This window comes from Oreochromis niloticus, linkage group LG10 (assembly GCF_001858045.2).
Source record: "Oreochromis niloticus isolate F11D_XX linkage group LG10, O_niloticus_UMD_NMBU, whole genome shotgun sequence".
NCBI classification, from domain to species: domain Eukaryota; kingdom Metazoa; phylum Chordata; class Actinopteri; order Cichliformes; family Cichlidae; genus Oreochromis; species Oreochromis niloticus.
The window spans coordinates 15,218,807-15,236,675 of NC_031975.2; the positions used below are offsets into that span (position 1 = coordinate 15,218,807).

A 17,869-nucleotide genomic window follows, 5' to 3' on the forward strand; every position below is an offset into this window, starting at 1 on the left:
CCATGATTGACAGCTGCTTTAATCCAATAAGTCCAACAGAGAACACCGCCGTCCAATCGTGTGTGCCTAGAGGTGGGACATCGGCATTTCATAACCTCTGACATTTCTGTATAAAACAAGCGCTCCGACCTTGCTCATATAAACAACATTGGCCGGGGGATTAGTAATTATGATGTATGTGACCCTGACGATTTTTTAAACAGGTAGGCGTCAAACGGAGGTAGCACTGTCTTGTTTTTCACAACACGCTAGAGAAGGTTAATGCTCATCTGCTATCTTCCGGTGGGATCTCCTCCAGCTTTTCAAGCAGGAACGTCGTTAGATTGTTTACTATTTCATGTAATGTTTCAGCCTGTCAGGAAATGTTGTTTATCGACGTTGTAGTTCAATGTCTCTAAAACAACAAAACAAATAAACTATGTTTGCTTCCATGTAGATCCTTTCTTATTATTTAAATCGACTCTCTGTTACCAGACTCTGTTTTTTTGTTTGTTTGTTTTTCTGTTTGGTTGTTTTTTTGGAGGTGCCTGTTTACTCGTTTTCATGACTGTTAAAGATCCAAAAGTTTCAGCAAAATAAAATGTGCTTAGAAGTTTGGGTTTGATATTCTCATTTTAATTTTTTACCACAACAATAGCCATGTATTATGCTGTATTTGATTGTTTTAAATATCTGACAGTGCAGTGTGTTATTAATTTTGTGACCTGTGTTCAGGCTTAAATCTAACTATCAACTGTCTTTTATATCTTCTCCCTGGATACTTTTTAGCCCTTAAACATGAAGAGGCTTTTCCTTGTGGAGCCGGTGGTGGCCCTGTATGCTTTTGCCAGTTTCCTCACCTATCCGCTTGTGCAACAGTATGTATACAGGAGAATCTGGCTGCAGGTGACAAACACCACCTACCTGAGCTCTGACAACACTTCCACATGTGTGGCAAGCAGCAACAGCAGCAACCAGTCTCACTATAATGAGGTTAGTCTTTAATCACTAAAGGCGTGTTATCTATTCCTGAAATTTGGAGCATCTTATTTTTTTTTCTTTTTTTCCCACCACACTGAAAACTAAAGGCATTTTGAATCTAGCAAGGATTGTTTAAGAATGAATGCCATCAAAAAATCAATATTTGGTGCAAACATTAACTTTTAAAACAAGTCACAGATTCTTTTTAGGTCAACAGCTTTTCATGGTGTTGAATGGGCACGTTATTTCAATCATCTAAAAAAACTGTCTGGAGCTTCTATGTGAGTTTCTTACATATTAATTCCAGACTGACATGTTGTGGATATGACTCTGGATTATTTGCATGTTTTTATCAATATAAAGGTCGTTCCTAATGACTCCGTATGTTTATGTTAATTTGCACGACTTGTACACTAATCAGATGCCTACGCGATGGTCTTGTGTGAGACATTTTAACTGCTTAAAACTTTCGCACAGTACTCTAGTAACAATAACTTGTACATGTACGGTATAACAAGTTGCCTACTCAGAATTTGTAATAGTATTACTAGTTCCATGTCTGTTTTCAACGTTTTTATTCATACATTTTTCCCATAAACTTTTAACTTCCTCTCTTTCACAGTTTGGGTTACAAAGATTTTTTTAGCTTCTACGCAATAAGGTGACGTGCAAAGAATTTCTTATGACTACAGGTCTGTGCTCATACAGATACCCACATACTGTGGTAGCTACACTATAGCTAAGAAGTGATAATCTTACAGAATATAGATATGATGGTACAATCTTTTTATTTGTAGGATGTTTGCAATAAACAAACAATTTTGTAACAAGGATGTAAAAGAGTATTGTTCTATGAGCCACAAAAGGTTGATTTTGTTCATCTGGACATGGTGCTTTCAGTGGGAGGATGATTAAGCATGCATCAAGACATTGTTCTATGAGGAACAATGACATTTTACTTTAACATGCATGTATAGAATGAGAATTACACATAAAAGAGAAGTGAAAAAAACAAGAGGACAAAACTTGTTTTATCTGTAAATGGCCACCACAGCACCTGTTGTACTATAAAAAGCTTTTTTTTTTTCCCACCTCCCCTTTTAGTCCTCAACATTAAAAGTTCTCATGAAATGTCTGAAAATACTTTGTTTTTTAATTTTTTTTTCAATTCTTCCACTGTTTAAGGTATGATCAAGATATTTTGATCTGGCTCCAAAAAAAGTTCTTCTCCTTCAACGTCCTCTATTTGTGCACCCCTGCACTGCTTCCAGCACTCCTCTTAACATTAAATTCAGGTTCAAGAGTTGCTGTTGAGGAGAGCTGAGGAGATCTAGCATTCCTTATGAATACAAGCTGACAGAATTTAAAGGGCTTTACAATTAACCACATTCTCTTTCTCTTTTTGCTTTTGCAGGAGGTACAGAGGCAGACATCTCTCTTCTCCGTTTACACAAACATCCTCTCCACAGTCCCATCTTTGGTGGTCACTCTCATACTGGTGACCTACAGCGATCAAGGAGGACGCAAGATAGCCATCATCATGCCTGTGATTGGCACATTGATCTACACATTGTCTTTGCTGACTGTGTCCTACTTTGAACTTAGCATTTACTTGCTCTTTGGCTCCTCAGTTCTTAGCGCTCTGTGTGGTGGTTTGGGCACATTTCTGGGTGGCTGTTTTGCCTACATAGCAGACTTGTGCGAGGATGATCGTCAGAAGACATATCGCATGGCTGGAGTGGACATGATGATTGGCCTGTTGTCTGGACTGGCTGCATTATCGTCAGGCTACTGTCTGAGAGCTGTGGGATTCAACTGGCCTTTCCTAACCTCTTCATTGATACTCGTTTTGATCCTGCTCTATGCCATCTTTGTCCTTGAGGAGACTGTGAAGAAGGCTCCAACTGGTGCCGTTACTTTAGATGGATCTCCTCGGTATTTAGGCATGAAACAGATGCTCCGTGGGGTCTGCCAGATGCTTGCAGGGGCCAGCTGCAGGTGGAAAACTGTTCTGGCCCTTCTCATTATTATCTTCACTTGCACTTCCTTTGCGTATGTAGGAGGGATCTCCGTAATAACGCTGTACGAGCTCAGTGAGCCGCTGTGCTGGACTGAGATTTTGATTGGCTACGGCTCAGCACTGTCCACCACTGTCTTCCTGACCAGCTTTGCAGGAGTGTCCCTGTTTACATACTGTGGTGTGCCCCAGCTGCTCATTGTCCTGTTGGGGATCCTGTCTGTTGTATCAGGCATGCTCACCGCGGCATTTGCTAAAACAACCTTGTTGATGTTTATAGGTGAGGGGGAAAAAAATGCAACTATTGGAATGTACAGTAGTTTTGACTCTTACATAAAACGAAGAGATTTACTTTTTAACCCATGTTTGTATAAAAAAAAACAAAAAAAAACCAAAAAAAAACCCCAAAACAAACAAAAAAATAATAATAATAATATTTTTTTTTTTTTTTAACAAGGTGTGCCATGAACTAAGTCCATAGTTTAGTTGTATCAGTTTTTAGCACCCTGAATTAGGAAATAGCTTATATATAGTTTCTGACACAAATTTAGTCTTTAGTGTTTTGCATCGATCTATTGTAGAATATGTCTTAATATGCGGTATGAACAGAGGAAAAATGCATCAACCAAAGCCTGTTTCAGTGTTCATTGTGGGCACGATATTAAATGGTCGGGTGTAAAAACACAGAATGTGTCATATTAAAAAAATAAGGACAATTTTAGCTGCAGGAAGTAGAAATGCCTTATGTGCTTTTTTTTTTTTTTTTTTTTTTTTTTTTTTTTTTTTTGCAGAAAAAGCACATAAGGCATTATAAACAGAGAAATTGCACCCCAAAATACATTGCATGCTAGTGACTTGGATTACTAATTGACAGAATAGGACTTTTTATGGTGGCTTTATAAGGTGCACAACTACTACTAGAGACTCCTAATTTTTTTAGTGCATTGTAAACTTATAAACGGTGTAATTATGTTATCACTCATTTACTTACTTTAATTATCTTATTGCAACAATCTAATTTAAAAACACACATCTGTTACATTTATAGATGCAACATACTTTTTTTCATAAATAACTAAACAATTTTGCAAATATTAATTTCCCCGTGTATAGTTTTATGCAGTTACATTAAAACTACAGTGTGATGCATTATGTAATGCTGATCTTCTGTTTTTCATTTGCCACAGTGAGGATACCAATGCTACTGTCTATCATGCCTTTCCCTGTACTGCGCTCCATGATGTCAAAGATTGTCCCAAAGTCTGAGCAGGGTGAGTGACTTTTCAGAGCTTTACATGAACCACAGAACCATGTCTGAGTGTGTTTGTAGAGCCAGAGTCCATTGAAGGATTGCCTGTTCCAGCAACTTTGGCTCTCCAAGTTTCTGTTGAACTTAGCAAAGGGTTATCTTAAAACTAAACATCAAAAGTTGTTAGTAACCCTATGACCTGCAGATTTATTTATTTTTTCTGTTTGCCTGATTTTTTTTTTTTTTTTTTTTTTTTTTTTTTTTTCTATTGCAGGAGCCCTGTTTGCCTGTCTTTCCTTTATGGAAAGCTTGTCCAATAATGTATCATCTGTAGTGTTCTACAGTGTTTATGCTGCTACTGTGGCGTGGTGCCCAGCCTTCGTCTTTCTGTTGTCTGCAGGACTCTGTGTGATTCCTTTGACTGCCTTGGGGTAAGTCAATCAGTAGGCCAATGGATTTCCCACAACTTTAAATAGCCAGGCCAGCATTTTTGCATCTTTTACTACAAATTGTAGTCTTACTAATAATTTGGGAAAATCTGTCCTTCTGTTCAGCCAGTTAGCCTTACTCAAGCCCATTCATGCGATCCACTTCAAACTGTAGTTGTGCTGATGGTGACGAAAATAAGTGCAGACATTGCAGATAAGGAGTTGTCATTTTAGTTCAAAGTCGTTCAGTTACCAGTGTTTAACATAGAGGAGAAGGGCTGCACACACAGGCATGTTGTTTGGCCTTTGTGATGACAATCATTGACAGTACAACACGCCTCAGACTCCTAAGTTTATCCATTGCAACTAAAATTACCCAACTGTAATTTTAGTCGGGAGGGAATAAAGGTCGACCAAAAAAAGGTAAATTTTTACACAATGTTGTACCTCTGATCTATAACTTTTTTTTTTTTAAACAAAGATAGCTGGACTAAATTTCATTAATTATATAACTGCTCAAATCACTCACTCACTCATGATGTTCGTATGAGCAATTGTTGATAAAGCCGTAAACTGTAATCTGCCCTTCTCCAGCTATAAAGGTATAATCTTAGTCATTGTGCCTTTCATAACTGTTTTCTTTTCGAAACAGAAACTCAATTAATGGCTGTGATGCAATTAGCTGTAGAATTGTAGCTATAAAAGTAACCAGGGTTACGCTCTCTGAACGGGCACTGCACTGGCAGCTATAATTGATGTGTAGAGTAATAAATTTCCAAACTAATTTCCTGCTGTACCTCCCAGACATTATTAGTTTCCATTCATTTTACTATGTCATAAATATCAGTCACTTGAAATGGTTTAAGGTTATTCACCTCGGGTCTCGCTACTTTTGTTCATGTTACCATGTATTTTTAGTGCATTGCTCACAGAAGCCATTATCCACTGCCAAAACTCACTGTCCTGTATCCTGTTTGTCCTGGATTTTGTTAATGATCCAGTTTGACTGAAGGCATGTGAGGTTTTTTGGGGGGGAGGGAGGGGTGTCTACACCATTGCACTGTGATCAGATTTCAAGTGAGATCAGACTTCACAACTCTGCACTGTGTGGATGGAGCTGCATTACAAAGTGCCAAGTCACTGTTTATCAGTTTTAGAAAAGGGAAGTATTTCTGCTTAAGCAGGAAGAACATGGGAGGAATCAGTTCCTCGTTCATATCCAACTCCTTTTTGGGGCTGTTACAGCCTTGGCTTTGCTTTTAATTCAACTGAAGTTTAGTTGATTTTTTTCTGTTGAACTTTATTGCACTACTTAGTCTGCACTGGGTGTAGTGAAAAACTCCTTCAGTGAGTAAAGCTCTTGTCACATTTCCTTATATTACGTAGCAGCTAGTCATAGAATAACAAAAGCACTGGTTTAGCAATCATATCTAACAACAGAACAACTAATTGAATTCAGCAAGAGACTATATTTTTTTCTTTTGAGTGCATAGAGTGGTAGCATTTTCAAGCCACGTCAGTACTCAAATGAAACTGATGTGGTCTGGCTGTTGTTGTCCTTATTTGCTAAAAAAAAAAGGTCATGAGTCTTGTATGTATATACAGCAGATGACACAAAATGGGATTTTTTTTTTTCCTTAGATATCCATATCCACCACTTTGGTAGTTGTAGAAAGTGTATGGATGTAATCTTAAGAAGGGCTACTAGAGATGTAGTGGAAGAAACTGACACAGAAAACAGTTGGCCAGTTTATGTTGAGCTTTAGCAGACATGTATCCCGCTTTTTTATTTTGCTCTTATATCATCCCCTGTTTTCTGCCTCATTTCAGCGTGGTGAGCGTGATAGGAGTGGATGTTGCCACAGAGGTCCAAAGGCCAAAGCGTTTCAATTCAGAGGAGGAGAATCCTGTCCAAGATCAGAGTGATCACAGCCCTCTTCTTACCTGAGACGCCAGGACTACCAAACACTAACAGCACATTGCTTGTTAAGATTATTATTATTATTATTATTATTATTTTTGAGTGTATGTGGTTTATTTTAATTTTATTTTTGTTTTATATGGTGTTAATGTAGGTTACATTTTCTTCCTTTGTTGCTATGCTTATTGGAGTTATGGGTAAACAGATTTCTCCACCTCTCAGATTTAACAACTCTAGTTAAAATTGGTAGAAATAAGTCTGACCATGACAATGACATTTTCAAAAACATTTTCTATTTACATTATACATGCTTCCCCTTGGCAGCATCATTAGAAGACATAGCATAAATTTTCACTGCTATGCAGATGACACGCAGCTCTATCTATCCATGAAGCCAGGTAACACACAGCAATTAGTTAAACTGCAGGAATGCCTTAAAGACATAAAGACCTGGATGGCCGCTAACTTTCTGCTTCTTAATTCAGATAAAACTGAGGTTATTGTACTCGGCCCTGAAAATCTTAGAAATATGGTATCTAACCAGATTCTTACTCTGGATGGCATTACCTTGGCCTCCAGTAATGCTGTGAGGAACCTTGGAGTCATTTTTGACCAGGATATATCCTTCAACGCACATATTAATCAAATATGTAAGACTGCTTTCTTCCATTTGCGCAACATCTCTAAAATTAGAAATATCCTGTCTCAGAGTGACGCTGAAAAACTAGTTCATGCATTTATTACTTCCAGGCTGGACTACTGTAATTCTTTATTATCAGGATGTCCTAAAAACTCGCTGAAAAGCCTTCAGCTAATCCAAAATGCTGCAGCAAGAGTACTGACAGGGACTAGAAAGAGAGAGCAGATTTCTCCTGTTTTGGCTTCCCTTCATTGGCTTCCTGTTAAATCCAGAATTGAATTCAAAATCCTGCTCCTCACATACAAGGTCTTAAATAATCAGGCCCCATCTTATCTTAATGACCTTGTGGTACCATATCACCCTATTAGAGCACTTCGCTCTCGCTCTGCAGGCCTACTTGCTGTCCCTAGAGTATTTAAAAGTAGAATGGGAGGGAGAGCCTTCAGTTTTCAGGCCCCTCTTCTGTGGAACCAACTTCCAGTTTGGATTCGGGAGACAGACACTATCTCTACTTTCAAGATTAGGCTTAAAACTTTCCTTTTTGCTAAAGCATATAGTTAGGGCTGGACCAGGTGACCCTGAATCCTCCCTTAGTTATGCTGCAATAGACGTAGGCTGCCGGGGATTCCCATGATGCATTGAGATTTTCCTTTCCGGTCACCTTTCTCACTCACTATGTGTTAATAGACCTCTCTGCATCGAATCATATCTGTTATTAATCTCTGTCTCTCTTCCACAGCATGTCTTTATCCTGTTTTCCTTCTCTCACCCCAACCGGTCGCAGCAGATGGCCGCCCCTCCCTGAGCCTGGTTCTGCCGGAGGTTTCTTCCTGTTAAAAGGGAGTTTTTCCTTCCCACTGTCGCCAAAGTGCTTGCTCATAGGGGGTCATATGATTGTTGGGTTTTTCTCTGTATGTATTATTGTGCGATCTCCTGTACAATATAAAGCGCCTTGAGGTGACTTCTGTTGTGATTTGGCGCTATATAAATAAAATTGAATTGAATTGAATTGAATTTTGAATGGATACACTTTAAATGTGTATATATATATATATATATATATATTTTTTAACTTTATGTTTTTATGTAGCAAATTAAATTTGACCTTGACATCACATTTTTGCTCAGGGAAAAGGTAAAAGACCAAGCCACAAATGGAAAAGGGGACTAAGAGTTATGGTTATTATTTCAAAGTATGAGGACTAAAGTTCTTTCTGGAAACAACCCACCACTCTGTATTTTGACCAAACCAAAGACCTTGTGAACTGAATCGGTCACTTATTAGGTCTCTGCTTGCCTCGGGGTTCGACCAGGTTGAAAAGCTCAGTTTTCCATACTATCAATTAAAACCTTTCCAATTATCTGGAGAATATCAACAAACGAAATGAAGGAAAGTGCTGTGGGATTTTCTTTCACACTCTGGTTTTTGAGGAAACCAGAAGAATAAGAGAAGAAGAAAGCACCAGCACAATTAGATCCCACTACATACCTGAAGTTTGTAAGATTCAACCTCTGTTCAGGTTTTTTTTTGTATCTAAGATATGACATTTTGTGTGTAGTAGTCTTAATTATTGTGCCAACACAACAGTCTAATAAAAATAAAAAATGAATACCATTGTTGACCAAGCTTCTGTATTTTAATACAGACCGGAAATTCACAACTAAATATCATCACCACATCATTTATCTTTTTAAAACTGTATCAAACAAGGGGATGTTTAATACATATGTAGGTTGTTTTTTTTTCTGATGGAGATGAAATGCTAAGAAAAGTTTTAAATGTAATACTGTTTTCTATACCCAGTGATGTTTGTAACAAACATAAAAAATAGTTTCCAGTTTTCTAGCTAGCTCCCAGCACAATATGATTCTGCAGAAAAATTCATTTCATTCATTCAACATTCCTGTTACTTTTTTTTGGCAAAAAATACTGTTACCCATCCTTTATTTATCCAGGTAAAAAGTGTCATTGACATTAAAAATGTCTTTTTCAAGCGAGATCTCAAATATATAACATCACAGTTTTAAAAATATATTGTATATATTGGCCGAAAAGGACCGGACTAATTATAACGTAGGTACAATAACACAGAGTAGCCTACTTGTAAAACAGGCAATTTCTGTATTTTATAACTCCTCTATAATTCGTATTGACTACAGTCTATTTACCAATATAAACCAAGATATTAGACATTTAAAAACCATAGAAACATTGGTAATTGCTTTGGCAGGCCATCATTTTTTGGCACAACATAAGCAACCCCTGCTTACTGAATGTCTGTAAATTATATGATAGGCAATATATACACCACTATTGCAGGTGTACTGTTTTCTAACATAGTAGTACCATTTATGTCGTCTGATGTTAAGTTTTTACTATGTGAAATTAGTACATTGGGGAAAAAAAAAAAAAAAAAACTGGTCGGAGGGCTCCAGCCAGCCAGCCTCACAGGTGAACTGAGTTAGGACTTTAATTTCCAGAAACTCTTGCTGGCCAATCAACCTGCCTGGTTCACTTTTACTTTTACTGTCAGGCAAGAGGGCCACTGGTAGTGTCCATTTTCTCAACGTCCTAAAGAAAGGTAAGGCTGCGCTTGATAAAATCCTGGTCTTGTTTTATTCACTCGGTGTGGTATATTAAACCCAACGACACGGATTTACCACAAATTGCCATTCTCTGTGCTTCTGTGCCATATTTACTACAAATTAGGCAGGGTGAGTTTCTGCGTGCTTTAGTTACTCCATGTTTTAAATCATATTGTTGACCTCAGGGTAAGGTCGAAAGCTCTCGCTCAAAAGCAGAATCTATCAAGTATACCCAAAGTAACCTGTATTTTGCAGCACTTGGCTTGACGGTCTTTAGATAAAGTAAGCCAGACAAATCAATCCGCTCACAGCTAAATATCAGCAAGTACACTGACGTCAGCCGCTATGATGTCCCCATGGCAAAAACCACGTGACAACAGTGTGCGCGTTAATGTCTAAGCTTTTTAGTCATATTGGAAAATATGCCCAAGGCTAGTACTCCTGACCTTTTATTGATGGTGTTAACAATATTAGTTTGACCTTATTTATTCTTCAGTCCGAGCAAACGGAACAACTTCTATTGACTTTACTGATCCTTGCCCTCCTCCAAAAGCGTAAAAGTCTAAGTATGTTTATACTGAGATGAGGGAAAATGAGCGTTGTACTCCAAAAGGGCCCATCTTAAACGGAGTCACTTATCGGGGCAACAGACTATACACCTGTGCTCCTTTGCTGGTGCCTATTTGCTCACTATTGCTGCTCTCGAGAGTTCTCTCAGTTCATGAAATTTAGTCAATGCGTCACATACTTGACGAACTGATATGAAGCAGCTGCCTGACATGCTGTTTCATTTCCTCATTCATGCAGTTTCTCCCTCTGCATGTCCTCCTTCACTACCTCTACTCTTTCCATATTTACTGTTACACCTGTCTCCTTCTCACTCGTTAACACACATTCTGACTTGGTTTGAGTGACATTCATTCCTCTCTTCTCCAGAGCATAGCTCCACCTCTTCAGGCTCTCATCTAGCTGCTCCCCCACTCTAACTATAAATGTCCAAACATGTAAAGACTGAACCTCAGCTGCAGAGCACCTGAAGCAAATTTGTCCATAATTAAACTGCCTCATCTGCACTTACTGTGTGAGTTTTATGCCTTCAGGTTATAGTGAAATGATTAGATTTAAAAATCAAATGTGAAATGTAGCGGTTCTACATCTTGACAAAGACTGGATCTCACTAATTAAAATCACTCTCTCCTCCCCTCCTGGTCTTTTTAAGATAAATGTAACGATCCACACTGGTATGTATTATTATTTCTCTGTAGACTGGATTACAGTAGAAGCTCTGCTCTTTATTTTCTCGTTGCCATGGTGAGTCTTCGTATTGAAGCTCCACTGATGACTGCTTTGTTTCATTACTCATGCACACTCTAAACACAAACTCAACATACTAAGGGCTCACTGAACAAACTCTGATTTTCTGGAAGATGAGTTTCTCATGTTGGATTGAAATTTAACGAGGTTGTTAGACCTGCGTGCTGGATCTACTTTATTTACTTATTTTGTGCTTCCCTCTGCTCAACTGAACACCTGTGAAATCGACGAATGAAGCAATTTAGCGCTTCCTTCCTCTTTCACAAACTATTAGTGTCATTTTTAGGATGATCACTAGCCCAGATGTCATGTTGGAAAACTGGCTTTCTTTATGTGTAAATGCAAACTCCTACTGGGAGGAAGAAACTAGTATAAATCTTTCTTGTTTTACAGAAGGAAAAAATGCAGTCTGTCTTTTCCTAAGTAATATCTTTCATTGCTTTTAATATTGCAGACAATACATAGAACTAATTGTTAATGTTTGCCCTTGTTTAGTTTTATATCCCGCTTGTATTTCATGAAGGACTAGTTTGAGATTCTGTTATACGTACGTAATTATTGCACATTCCAGACCTTTTAGTCTCCAAAGTCTGGTTGTTTAACATCAAACCAGTCAGTTCTGGGAATTAGCTGGTGCCAACTGCACACTTGGGTACTCCTCCAAGAACACCATGCTAAGGCTGCTTTCTGTTTGCATTCACACTGCTTATAGGAAGCCAGCACAACCTTTTTGTTGTGAACTTTTTCCTTTCTTGTAGTGCTGTTTCAGCTTCTTCAGTTTCCCTGATATGGCACTGCTGCGTGGTGGATGCCTTGTCACAAGTTAAGGGGAAAAGCTGAGTCAAAATGGCTTTCTGTGATTAGGGGAAAAATGTATTTAACTGTTTATTTCTGTGTTTTGTTTTTTTTACTGAAAAAGTCAAGAACTGTTTTTACACCCAGATTGTGCCATTTGAAAGTGCCCGTATTTGCTTATATTATATACTATATATTTGGCAAGATAAGCACAACATATGACTGCTGATAAGTACCATCTTTACAGAGCAATGATTTTAAAGATTGTTTATATATTTAATCAGTATTTTATACCATATTGGTTTTTTTACTCTAGGCTCTGTGGTTAGATATTATACCAGTGAGTCTGTGACAGTCTTTCTGATATACATCCCCAAATATCACACAAACCTGAATGCTGGCTATACATACTAAAGTACCACAGTTGGAGTAGAATACCACAGAATGTTTGATACAGTATACAGTGGATCAGTAATGTAATGCAGTTTTCTTGAATAAATAAAATAGAAACCCAATCAAGTAAATATTGCCCATGCAGGGGGGGTGGGGGGTTGTAAATCCTATGCATTGTACAGTTGCAACACTATAAAATCACTGACCAACTGGTTTTACCTGTTTTAGATTGCTTTCTTTTCTTGAACTACAGTACAAGAATGGCCATGCCTTCTTCAGGCATGTGGAGTGATCAAGTTTCAGTTGTCACTTGAGTTCAAATCTAATCATTGTCCTCATTTCTTGTTCAGGACATTTTCCAGCCCTCCTCAGAATGAAGCGTCTCTTGCTTCTGGAGCCTGTGATGGCCCTGTGCGCTTTTTCCTATTTTCTCAATGCTCCACTTATGCAGCAATATGTTTACCGGAGACTCTGGGTGCAGATGACAAACACCACCTATCCCATCTCTGACATATCCAGATGTACAGCAAACACCAGCAACAACTCAAACAGTTATGAGGTTTGTCATTAATCACTGGCTCCAAGGTAGGATTCATGGGTACCAAAAAGGAAGGACCTACTATAAATTAAGGGCATGCACAGTCATAGCTATCAGTTAAGTGGAGTAAAACACGAACAAATCAGCATTAGCTGCATTTGCATTATGCTTTTCTTAAAACTGTTGCACTGAATACTGTCATTGATACTGTAGCAGGAAAATTCATATTTAATGCTCATTTCAGATAAGATCCGGCTTCACTTAGAAATTTACAAGTGCATGATGGACGGGAAAGTTTCTTCAACTGTGATTGAATTTGCTTTTGGCTTTAATGTTGTTTTTTTTGCATGAACTATTTCGGAATTACAGCCATTTCTATACAGAGTCCTCCATTTGCAGAGGCTTTGAAATAATTGAACAATAACAATTTTAAATATAAGGATTATTCCTAATACTTCACTGAGAATAGTATGAGGAATGACAGAACTGTAGAGCACAGAGCGCCAAATACAGTTTCTTCTCACTTTGGCATGCTCTTCTAGTGTCTTACTGCAGCCACCTTCAATTGTTGCTTGTTTTTGGGTCTCTGACTTCAGGGATCAGGTGACTGAAGAATATCTCAAGACAATATTTCTTGGTATTAAACTCTTGGGTTGCTTTTGCAGTATGCTTTGGGTCATTATCCATATGCATGGCTTTGAAACACTTGGAATCAACTGCAGGGAACATCCCTTTGAATACTGGCTGTGAAGCTGCTTTTCAGTCAGTTGTGTTATTACTTTTGACCCTCTGTTAATGGGGCACTATAATAAAAATGGCTGTAATTTCAAAACAGTTGAATGTGGTATTGTTATTAAATTGATTAAGTTCTAAGATGATTTGAAGCTTAAAAAGTTGCACTTACCTATCTTTGTGGTGGTGGTGTTGGTTTTTTTTAAATGCACGCTGGGGTTATACAGAGGCAAAACTTCAAAAATGTCTGTCCCAAAACACGGATACCTAACTGTATTTTGGTGAGTTTGCTTTTGCAGTTAAAATTATTTAAGTCTGTTTTCTCTCTCTCTGCATTTCTAGGATGTACAGAAGCAGGCATCTCTCTTCTCCCTTTATACAGACGTCCTCTGCACAATCCCATCTTTGGTGGTCATTCTCTTGCTGGTGACCTACAGCGACCGAGCAGGACGCAAAATCACAATCATCATGCCTGTGATTGGCATGTTGATCAATACCTTGGCCTACCTGACTGTATCCTATTTTGAACTCAACATTTACCTTCTCATTGGCTCCTCAATCCTCAGCGCTCTGTGTGGCGGCTTGGGCACATTTCTGGGTGGCTGTTTTGCCTACATAGCAGACCTGTGTGACACCTGTCGCCAGAAGACTCTGCGCATGGCTGGAGTGGACATGATGATTGGCGTGTTGGCTGGCGGGGCTTCAATATCAACAGGCTACTTCCTGAAAACTGCAGGATTTAACTGGCCTTTCCTAACATCTGCATTGATACTGTGTCTGAGCCTAATCTATGCAGTCTTTGTCCTTGAGGAGACTATCAAGCCTCCAACCGATGCCGTTATTATAGATTTGTTACCTCAGCGCTCTGCCATAAAACAGATGGTCTGTGGGGTCTACCAGATGCTTGCAGGGGGTAGTCGTAGTTGTAAAATTGCTTTGGCCCTCCTCATTGTCATCTTTTTCAGCTTTTCCTTTGGATATATTGGTGGGGTCTCTATGATAACGCTGTATGAGCTCAATAAGCCCCTGTGCTGGACTGAGATTTTGATTGGCTACGGCTCAGCGTTATACACCTCTGTTTTCCTGACTAGCTTTGTGGGAGTGTCCTTATTTACATACTGTGGTGTGCCCCAACTGCTCATTGTCCTGTTGGGGATCCTGTCTCTGGCGATAAGCATGGTGATGACAGCATTTGCTAAGACCACTTCATTTATGTTTATAGGTGAGGGGGAGTGGCTTTGTTTTTAGCACTCTTAATTGGGCAATCAGAATACTGGAACTCTGCAAATTGCTTAAGTAATTTATATCCATAAAAACCCTGCCATAGTGAGCAAGATGTGTTTGTGCTGCTCTGACTAAAACTAAGCTGATCATGCTGGACTCGGAGGCTGGTTTGAAGTCTTTTCCATCTTAGTTTTCAGTAAAACTGTTCAAAATGTATTAGCTCTCAAGTCAATACACATTTTGTCAGAACTACAAAAAGAGGAACACTGCATTTATGTCAACACTAGCAGAATATTGTTCTATTTGCACAATGAGTAAGGTAGATGCATTTACAACTGCAGAAAAATCATAGCTGCAAAGGTCTGAATTGTCTTTGCCTACAGCATAGATTTAATCCAACACTATAAATAATCTGCATTACTAACTGGTAGTAACCAATGGGATTTTGTCCAATTTAATCCTCAGGCTTACGCAAAACAGTGGTAACTCTAGTATCTAATGCCATCTAAGAGATGTGCATCTTTATCGATGAGCAGGAAATTAACAGTAAACGAATCTAAAATGTTCAGTGGCCCAGATTTCAATGTAGTTATAATTACTGAAATATTTTGCATAACATAAAAGTAATTTTCTGTTACGCATTTTCCCCTCCAGCAATTGCATCAATGCTTCTGTCTAAAATGCCTTTCCCTGTTCTGCGCTCCATGATGTCAGAGATCATCTCCAAGTCTGAGCAGGGTGAGTGAGTTTAGAGCTTTACAAGAACCACAAAACCATGTCTGAGAGTTTTTGTGGAGTCGGTCCATTGAAGGATGGCACATTCCAGAAGCTTCAGGGTGCACTTAAAAACAAAGCACTTTAAGTTTCTATTGGATTTGACAGAATTAAACTCTTAATCTGTAGGGTTTGTGTAACCCTTTCACCTCCTGAGCGTGGTGGTGTTGTTGTTGTTGTTAATGTTATTATTTATTTTGCAGGAGCCCTTTTTGCCTTTATCTACTTTCTGGAGATTTTAAGCAACAATGTATCGACTGGAGTCTTTAACAGTATTTATGCTGCTACGGTGTCATGGTGCCCTGGCTTTGTGTTCCTGTTGTCTGCAGGACTCTGTGTGATCCCTTTGTCTGTTATTGGGTAAGCTAATAATTATGCCTTAAGTGTAACAAAGTTTTAAAGGATCATACCACTGCCTTTGCAAGTTTGACTAAAAACCAGAGATGATGTACATGAGTTGTGACAAAATGATTTATTATTATAAGACAATAACAGTAACAGACTGAACTAATTAAATAATACAATATATTACAAAGTTCACAAAATATAAGAAATAGCTCAATTAAAAATATCAAGAATATTAGAGGTGAAATGTATATGATTGACTTATAAAAACAGGCTGTAATCACCATAAACTTTAAACAGTATGTCTGTGTCACTGTATGTTTTAGCATTTTACATACATGTAGCATCCTCAAAACTCTAATGTGGTACATTCAAGGCTGCTTTCATGTGACATTATTATTTGTCAATAGAAGTAATGTTATTGAGGTAAAGTACCTGAAGGTGTTTGCTGAATTTTAACCAGGGGGTATTTATTCAGTAAACCAAAAAAAGGCCAGTTTCCTTGTTGAGAGTGACTTGGCAGAAATGTTTTAAGCAGTCTAACTTGACTAGAAAAGCATTTCTGCTTGACTGGGCACTTGGAAACTAGAAGGCTCAGTTCCTCTTACTAATCCAACTTTTTCTCACCGGGCAAGTTCCTCTTTTGCATGTTATGTTGTGTTGTACATCTCTGGTATCCTCATAATGGCTATTTTATTTAACGCCACAAATTTTGAGCTTTGTTGAACCAATTGCTTTGTTATTTAATATAACTTAATGAAATCAAACAAAGAAAATCACACTTTTATTGCGTCTTTTAAGAAAAAGACAAACTACTTTATATAAAAGGCATCAGCTAGAGCAACTGCCACAAAAAATCTGCCAAATCAAACATGTGGAACTGTCTGCTGTAGTTCCCTTGTGAACTGTGTACAGCACTGTGTATCTACCAGATGACAGATTTAATACATGTTCTCTTTCGTGTGTATGTCTTACTGTAACACTGGAAAAACTACCGTACTTTGGTAGGTTCTTGGAGCTATGTTGGACATGTGCCTGTCAGGAAGGCTAATGAACATGTGTATAAAGAAAGCATGATGATATGGAAAAACGGATGCACAGTTAGATGGAACTGCTAATATAGTAATACATCCTTTTTCTGCTTATAACACCTGTTTGTCCTCATTTCAGGGTGGTGGTTCTGATGAGAGTAGATCTTACCAAAGAAGCCCAAATGACAAATCCTTTGATCTTAGAGGAGGAGAACCCTCTTGAAGGTCCTAGTCAGAAGAGTCCTTAACTGAGACTCTTGGTCTAAGATTTGTCTTGGATTCGTTGTTGTTGTTTTCTGGCTTTATATGTTGCTAATGCAGATTGCCGTTGAGTTAACTTAAGTTACAATGAGCTTGTGTTAATATTAAGTATTATGTCTTCACCTAGTTCAAATATATTTTATGGTGCACAAAGACAACCTCACAAAAATGCATAAAATTCATCAGATTTCATGTTAGTACTGTTTTGATACATGTTAAATAAAAATTGTGACTATCATTGCCTGGTTCACTGCCAAGTTTGTGTGTTTATCTAGAACTCCTCAGTCATTTGTGCAATCCACCAAATGTGCATTAGTGATGTATTATGTTTATCAAAGCTGCCAGCAGAATTTACAGTATACATGAAGCCACCTGGAAAGAAGTGGAGCAAGTTCAGCTCATAGGCCAGAAGGGATTTTCGAGGAAGTCTTTATTTTCTCTTAAATAAAATATTTTTAAAAAGTTCATGGTTCTTCTTTAGTGTTAATATTGTAAGGAATAAGTATAAGGAAGGAAAGCCATTAATAGCATTTTAACAGACTTTGTGGCCTGAATAAAAGAGTAACATGTCCTTGGCCTTCCTAAAATCTCTAGTATATTCAACAGCCTCCCATTGAAACTAATCTGATCTAATTTACCTGCATGTGCAATCTTTGGACAA

General features: G+C 38.2%; 2 protein-coding genes across 2 annotated transcripts; both read left to right on the top strand.

The window, feature by feature from the left end:
- Window positions 1-55: 55 nt before the first annotated feature.
- Window positions 56-6,879, top strand: slc46a3 (solute carrier family 46 member 3). Its single transcript, XM_003446878.5, has 6 exons — window positions 56-203; window positions 769-972; window positions 2,375-3,257; window positions 4,165-4,248; window positions 4,501-4,657; window positions 6,485-6,879. The coding sequence occupies exons 2-6, from the start codon at window positions 778-780 to the stop codon at window positions 6,600-6,602; spliced, it is 1,437 nt and encodes a 478-aa protein (XP_003446926.1). The 5' UTR covers window positions 56-203; window positions 769-777; the 3' UTR covers window positions 6,603-6,879.
- Window positions 6,880-9,803: 2,924 nt separating this feature from the next.
- LOC100696625 (solute carrier family 46 member 3) lies at window positions 9,804-17,446 on the top strand. The gene is made up of 6 exons (XM_025910828.1): window positions 9,804-9,930; window positions 12,654-12,862; window positions 13,916-14,795; window positions 15,452-15,535; window positions 15,775-15,931; window positions 17,087-17,446. The coding sequence occupies exons 2-6, from the start codon at window positions 12,677-12,679 to the stop codon at window positions 17,193-17,195; spliced, it is 1,416 nt and encodes a 471-aa protein (XP_025766613.1). The 5' UTR covers window positions 9,804-9,930; window positions 12,654-12,676; the 3' UTR covers window positions 17,196-17,446.
- The last annotated feature ends 423 nt before the right edge of the window (window positions 17,447-17,869 follow it).